This window comes from Orycteropus afer, unplaced genomic scaffold (genome assembly GCF_000298275.1).
Source record: "Orycteropus afer afer isolate SDZICR_OR568_19922 unplaced genomic scaffold, OryAfe1.0 scaffold00176, whole genome shotgun sequence".
Classification (NCBI taxonomy): Eukaryota; Metazoa; Chordata; class Mammalia; order Tubulidentata; family Orycteropodidae; genus Orycteropus; species Orycteropus afer.
In genome coordinates this window covers 4618547-4625773 of record NW_006921763.1, presented here as the reverse complement: position 1 = coordinate 4625773, position 7227 = coordinate 4618547, and the positions used below count along the sequence as shown (strand labels likewise).

Here is a 7227-nt window from a genome sequence, read left to right as displayed (position 1 = left end):
AAAAAGGATAAACCTTCACATCAAAATAAAAAAGAGGACCAGCATAAATATTCAGCAAATACTAAAACAATAGCAATGAAGGAAGTGATAACATGATTCACAAACAAAACGAGCTCAGCATAGAAAATTATATGGAACAAAGAAATTGGCACAATGAAAAAGCACATAACAAAAATGACAGCAACATATTCATATTTGTTGATAATTACGTATCTGGCAAGGGACTTATCTCTAAGATTGATGGAAAACTGCAACATCTCAACACCAAAGGAATTAACAATGCAACTGAAAAATGGGCAGAAGACATGAATAGACACTTCACCAAGGAGGATATTCAGGTGGTCAGCTAATACATGAAGAGATGCTCACAATCATTGGCTATAAGAGAGATGTAAATCAAAGCAACAATGAGATATACCATCTCACCTCAGCACTAATGGCAAGGTTCAATGAGACAGAAAATAACAAATGTTGGTGGGGATGTGGAGAGATTGGGACTCTCATACACTGCTTGTGTGATTGTGAAGTGACACAACCACTGTGGAAAACAATATGGTGATTCCTTAGAAAGTTGGAATTGGAGATAACCATTTGACCCACCAATTCCATTACTAGGTATATATCCTAGAGAAGTGAGAGCCAGGATAGGAACAGATACATGCATGCTCATGTTTATCACAGCACTATTTACAATAGCAAAAAGATGGTAACAACCTACATGCCCATCAGCGGAAAAGTAGATGACCAAACTATGGTACATACACATACTGGAATGCTATGCAGCACTAAGAATAATGTAGAAGTCTGCAAAACACAGCATAATATGGATGAACTTGGAGGACATTATGCTGAGTGAAGTAAGTCAATCACAGGACGACAAATATATAGTATTAGTTCGTTGTGAAGGGTCAAAGAAAGGTTTATATATGGAGGGAAACTTTCTCTGTTGGTTGCCAGGGGTGGGAGGGGAGGGAACACTGAAAAAAAAAAAAAAACATTGACCCATGTCACTTTAGTTTTGTGTATTTCACTGTACATAAATTATATTTCAAGAAAATACATTTTAAAAAAAAGATAACTATCCACCCAAAAATTTAAAAACACTTTTATAACAGCTATTCAAAAAAGATCAATGAGAACTACAAAACATTTAGAGCTAAAAATAATTTAAAATATTATGTATCAAAATTTGTGGGATGTGCTATCACAGCTTATATACCTACTTTAGAAAAGAAGGAAGGCTAAAAATTAATGAGCAAAATATCTAATTTATAGTTAGAAAAGAAATGACAGGATAAATACAAAACAGAACGAAGAATATAAAGAAGGTAAAAAACATGAAACACACATACAATATAAAACTTCAAAGTAAAAAAATATTTACTTATAAAAATAAGGAGACAAAATTCTAACAAGATTAATCAAGAAAATGAGACATAAATATCATTAGGAATAAAAAAATATGTAACTATATATGTTATAAGTCTAGATCTGTACTTCACATCTAAACAGATTATGAACCTTATGCTAATTGATTAAAAATTCAAAGTGGATAGATTTCTAGAAAACAATAGAACTTACCAAAATTAAGCCACGAAATAGGAAAACTAAACAGTTCCATAATGTTTAAAGAAATTAAATCAGCACTTTAAATCATCCCATAAAGAAAACACCAGTCCTAATAGTTTTTCAGATCAGTTCCATCAAACATTCCAGGAACAAAATATCTTCCACACATTATTCTAGTATTACAGGAAAAAGATGATTAAATAATAGTAAGCATACATACCTGTTTCATCAAGTGTTGGTACTTTTTCTACTCTGATAGTTTGTGATCCCTGTCCTCCTTTCTGAACATTTGTGGAGTACAACTTCACTGGACTCAGTGCACAAATGTATGGATGACTACAGGGAACCATACTTGAAAAGCTTCCAAGTGTCACTAAATTCTGCCATTCTGAAAGAAAAAAAATATATATTTTAATTTCAAACAAGCTCCCAACAAGTACTTTCATGCACAATAAAATCTAACTACTATGTTCAGAGATTAATTTTACAAAATAACAGTAAAATTTTCATACTTCTTGTATGGTCAGTAACTCCAACCCCCCAAAATGGCTCTCAGACTCCATTTTGTTTAGCCATGCTTCTAAGAACTACAAACCATTTCCCCTATCTCCCCTTGTCACATATTGCCCTGCTCCCTCGTCAGGTATTAACCACCTTCCTGTAATGTATTATTAACCTGTCCTTAGAATAGTTTTAAGCCATAAAGATGGTGGTCGCAGGGCACTGCCCAGGGGCCCCCTCCCAATCAGGACCTGGTGCCACCAAGTCTGCAGCCAGTCCCAAAGCCTCCAACCCCAATTCCTCAAACTCAGGTATAAGTAGCCCTGCAAAGTGAGAGGGGGTCCGCGGTCATCTTGGATCCATTTCAGCCTGCTGCCGCTGGACACTGAATTGCTAACAACATTTGTAAGCTGACTTTCTTTATCTTTTTAATGCTTTCTCTATCTTTTTAATGCTCTCTTTCCCTATTCTTTTTGTTTCTCTTCTGAATAAACGTTCATGTCTCTGACTATGTCCAGGGAAGTTTTCTGGACTTTTGTTACCTACTCAGGAAGAAGTTTTAACATCCTTGGAAAATCCATATAGCACTTCTAAATATCCAAATGCACAATACCAAACCAAACTATCTCCACTGGAGATGCTTTATTTACCGGCACAGATTAAAGCACTTGACTGGTAACTGAAAGGTTGGCAGTTCGAACCCACCAGTCACTCTGTAGGAAAAAGAAGTGGCTGTCTGCTTCCATAATGATTTACAGCCTTGGAAATCCTATAGAGCAGTTTAGTCTACCCCAGAGGCTGACTGTGAATCTGAATCAAGTCAATAGCAGGGACAATATTTTGTGAAGAAAAAAATGAAGACAACATTCCTATTTTCCTAATTTGTACATTTATATAGAAGCTTTTATAAATATATAAAACCAAATAAAGCATTCATATTACCCAGCTATTCCAAAAGGTGCCTGACACATAATAAGATACTTTTCATTTTGCATGCTGGTTGCCTATTAAAAAAAAAAAAAAAGTTGCAATAATGTATTTTTGAGGATAGAGGACTCCTGGCAGAGTGGATAAAGAAGGGCTTCTAATAAAAATTATCCAGTGCCCTCCTTCTACTATTTGAAGATTCATTCCTTTCATTTCACGATCAATAAGTGAATTATATTAATCAGTCATTCATACTTAGTGTCACTGATATTTTTTTAATCATATAATTAGATCAACGTTTGGTAAGATGCCTCAGTATATGAGAATTTTAATTGACGGAGAATAGAAGACTAATTATGAAGCACTTCAGCTGTTGCATCTGGGCTGACGATAGATTTTGGAGGGCTGAAACAAAAAAAAAATACATTCCACAACTGCATGGAGGTTGCAGAAAAACAAATCTGTCTCTACTCTCATGTGATCCTTCTTCTATTTCTTATTATGGGTACTTATATTTTGGTTACCTAGTGCTGCTCTCACAGAAAAATGGGATGGCTTTAACAAACAGGAGTTTATTCTCTTACAGTTTTGGAGGCTAGAGGCCCGAATTCAAAATGCCAAGCCACAGGGGGTGGGTGAAAGTCCCTCAACCTTGGGCTTCAGCTCTGCCTTCTCACTCCCAGCCCACTGGAGCTAAAGGTGTCTCTTCACTCAGGCAGCTGCTGGCTGCTGAGGGTAACAAGCACAAGGGTGACAAATAAAATGGCACAGTCCCAATATTACCACACAACTCAGCAGGCTACTAGTTCAAGTCTAGAAACAGTCCCAAGATTGGCAGGAAACATGGCAGGCTGCTGAATGAAGACTCGGCTATACACAGGGTCCAAGCCTACCAAAAAGCTGCAGACCTTTCTCAATACTTCTCCTTATATACTGGAAGCAGACCACATCCCTAAAGCAGCTACTCAACTGCTCTAGTGGATTCCACCACAGAGGTGATTACCAATCTCACTAGGGGGAATAATTACATCCGGCTGCCCAGCCACTTAAAACGAGGCCCAGCCAAGTTGACACATAACTTCAACCATCACAACTTAGGATTCTCTTTGTTGAAAAAACTTAAAAACGCTGACTAGATGTAATTAATATATTTTCTAAAGTTTTAAGTGAAGCAATGAAATATGTTATCATTAAAGACAGTCAAGGTGTTCCAAAAGTACAGGGTTAAGTATTTAGGAGTTGGAACTTGATGCTTAATGATCATGCAAAATTGTTAATTCGTGTGTGTATGTGTGCAGATATATCCTTCTGAAATAAAGGAAAATAAATCTTTTCTTAGTGACTTAGCAAATTCATCAGGAATACAAATTACTGATAATGCTAAAGATAATTTGAAGATCAAGAGGGACATAATGCAGTATAAGTACCCAGCCAAGTCTGAGGCTTGGAACTTTTCAAAAACTTTGAAGTCAACTTATTCTTTTATTTGCCAAATTAACTGTTGAAAGCCCAGTTGGCTTCTCAGTCAATTGCCTCTCTTTCTTAAAGTCTGAGTGAGGTAAATCTAACAGTATATCTTCCTGCACATTAACACATGTAGTCTACCAGCAGAATCAACTGGTGATCAAAGGACTGAAAGAGTTTCTCACCCTCTGGAAAAACATCATCTTCACATCATCACTGGTGGTCTGACTTGGCAGTCCTTTTCTAAGTATCTTTTGTGATTATTACCTCACAGAGATAACATGTCACCAACATTTTATTCCACCCAAGGATGACTTTTTTTAACTTTTTATTGTGGTTTGGGTGGAAGTTTACAGAGCAAATCAGTTTTCAATTCAACAATTCACATACATTGTTTCATGTCACTGATTGCAATCTCCTCAATGTAACATCACTCCTCCCACTTCCTCCCTGTATTTCATGTTTCCATTGTTCCTTCTCTCCTAACCCTTCCTGCCTTCTGAACACTGTCCTTGGGCAAATGTCCTTTTGATGTTGAATGGTTGATTGTTCTAACTGTATACCTTCCTGGAATTATTGTTTACCTTGCAGACCAGTCTATTGTTTGAATGAAAAGTGAGCTATGGGATAGAGATTAGTCCCAGGTCCCATGAGTGACCAAGGGCCATAGTCTCAGGGGTTCCATCAGTCTCTATCCAACCACTATGCCTGGTCATTTTTATGATTCTGCATTTTGCTCCGCATTTTTCTCCCACTCTATCCAGGACCTAATGTGATCCCCTTCAGAGCAGTCGGTAGTAACACCCGGATACCATCTAGTTCTTCTGGTTTCAGGGTCACAGAGGCTGAGGTTCATGTGGCCCATTAATTCTCTGTACTGCTTGTTTCCATGTGCTTTTGATCTTCTTCACTCTTCTTTGCTCCAGATGGGAAGAGACCAACAGTTGCACCTCAGATGGGCACTCACAAGTTTTTAGGCTTTTAAGATTTCAGTTGCTACTTACCAAAGCAGAAGTATGTTGTAACAATTGACCTTAATGTGCCCTAGGCTATGGTCCTGAGTCCCAAGACCCAGCAACTTACTCTCTCAAGGTTTTTGGTTACGGCTAAGTTTGCATAACTTTGCTTCTGTATGCTCTACTATATTTATGGATATATTTGCAGCATATGTAAACATATATGTTAAAATATTCTGTCAAACCTATATATTCGTGAGTATAGGCCCAATGATAAAATACTTTCCAAAAGGTTATGCTAAGTTGTTTTAAAGAGGGATTACTTCACAATATAGTCTTTCTCACAAGATGACAATGTTTCTATGAATTGCTCTCTAATTTTTTTCAAAGTTCTTAAATTTTAAAACTTTATTATGAAAAATTTCAAACACATGAAAAAGTAGAAAAATACTTCCATGTACCCAAGACCAAGCTTCAATAATTATCAACTAATTATCAAACTCATTGTACATTTCTACTTGCAACAATATCCCCCATCTTAATTTGAAGCAAATCTCAGATTTAAAATAATTTCACTCATAAATATTTCAGTATGAATTTCTATGAGACAAAAGTTAACTTAAGCGACTCTAAGTTAACATTGCATTGGGCAAGCCTGCTGCAAAAATTCTTTTTAAAGTGCTAAAAAGCAAAAATGTCACTTGAGGACTAGGGTGCACCTGACCCAAATCATGGCATTTTCAATCATTTCTTATGTATGGGAAAGCTGGGCAATGAATAAAGAACATCAAAGAAGAGCTGATGTCTTTGAATTATGGTGTTGGTGAAAAATACCGAATATACCACAGACTGCCATTAAGAATGAACAAATCTCTCTTGGAAGAAATACAGCAAGAATGCCCCTCTGAAGAAAGGATGGCAAGACTCTTCATCTCATGTGCATGTACTTTGGGCATGTTATCAGGAGGGAGCAGTTGCTGGAGAAGGGCATCATGCTTGGTAAAGTAGAGGATCAGTGAAAAAGAGGAAGACCCTCAACAAGATAAACTGACATAGGTGCTACAACGAACTCAAACACAGCAATGATTGTGATGATGGTATAGGACCAAGCAGTGTTCTGATCTATCATACATGTGGTTGCTATGAGTCAGAAATGACTAGACGCCATCTAACAATAACAACATAAAACGCAAAGATTATACTTCGTGGCATTATTTATCACAGCAAAGCCAGAAAACAACTTCAATGTTCCTTAATAAAATAATGACTAATAAGTAACGACAGGTTCCTATATTTTCAATGCATTCATTAAAAACTGCAAATAACCTGGAAAAAAATTTGAATGTTGAGTGAAAAAGCAAAAAAAAAAAAACCTGGAAAAAAATTTGAATGTTGAGTGAAAAAGCAAAAAAAAAAAACCTCTCTACATCGAGTCAATTTCAACTCATAGTAAGGCTTCCTTGGGTTTCCAAGGCAGCATCTCTATGGAAGTAGATTGCCCAGTCTTCCTTCCAAGGAGTGGCTGGTGGGTTTGAACCTCCAGCCTTCTGATTAGTAGTCAAATACCTTAGGCAAAATAATACAGAGTATGATTTCAACTATTAAAAATGTGAATGCAGCACTATCCACAACAGGTAAAAGGTGAGAACAACTTAAATGCCCATCAACAGATGAAAATATAAACAAAATATTTACATACATACAATCAAGTACTTGTTGTTGTTGTTATGTGCCATCGAGTCAAACCCGACTCATAGCGACCCCTCCTTGGGTTTCCGAGGCAGTATCACTACAGAAGTAGGATTGCCCA

At 36.7% G+C, this 7227-nt stretch overlaps 1 protein-coding gene across 1 annotated transcript in view; it reads right to left on the bottom strand.

Moving 5' to 3' along the window:
- Positions 1-7227, bottom strand: part of SLC30A9 (solute carrier family 30 member 9) — a 176653-nt gene that overhangs the window by 157139 nt on the left and 12287 nt on the right. The window contains exon 2 of the mRNA XM_007947175.1: positions 1790-1957. Coding sequence (XP_007945366.1) covers positions 1790-1957 — 168 coding nt within the window. The remainder of the gene's footprint in view (positions 1-1789; positions 1958-7227) is intronic.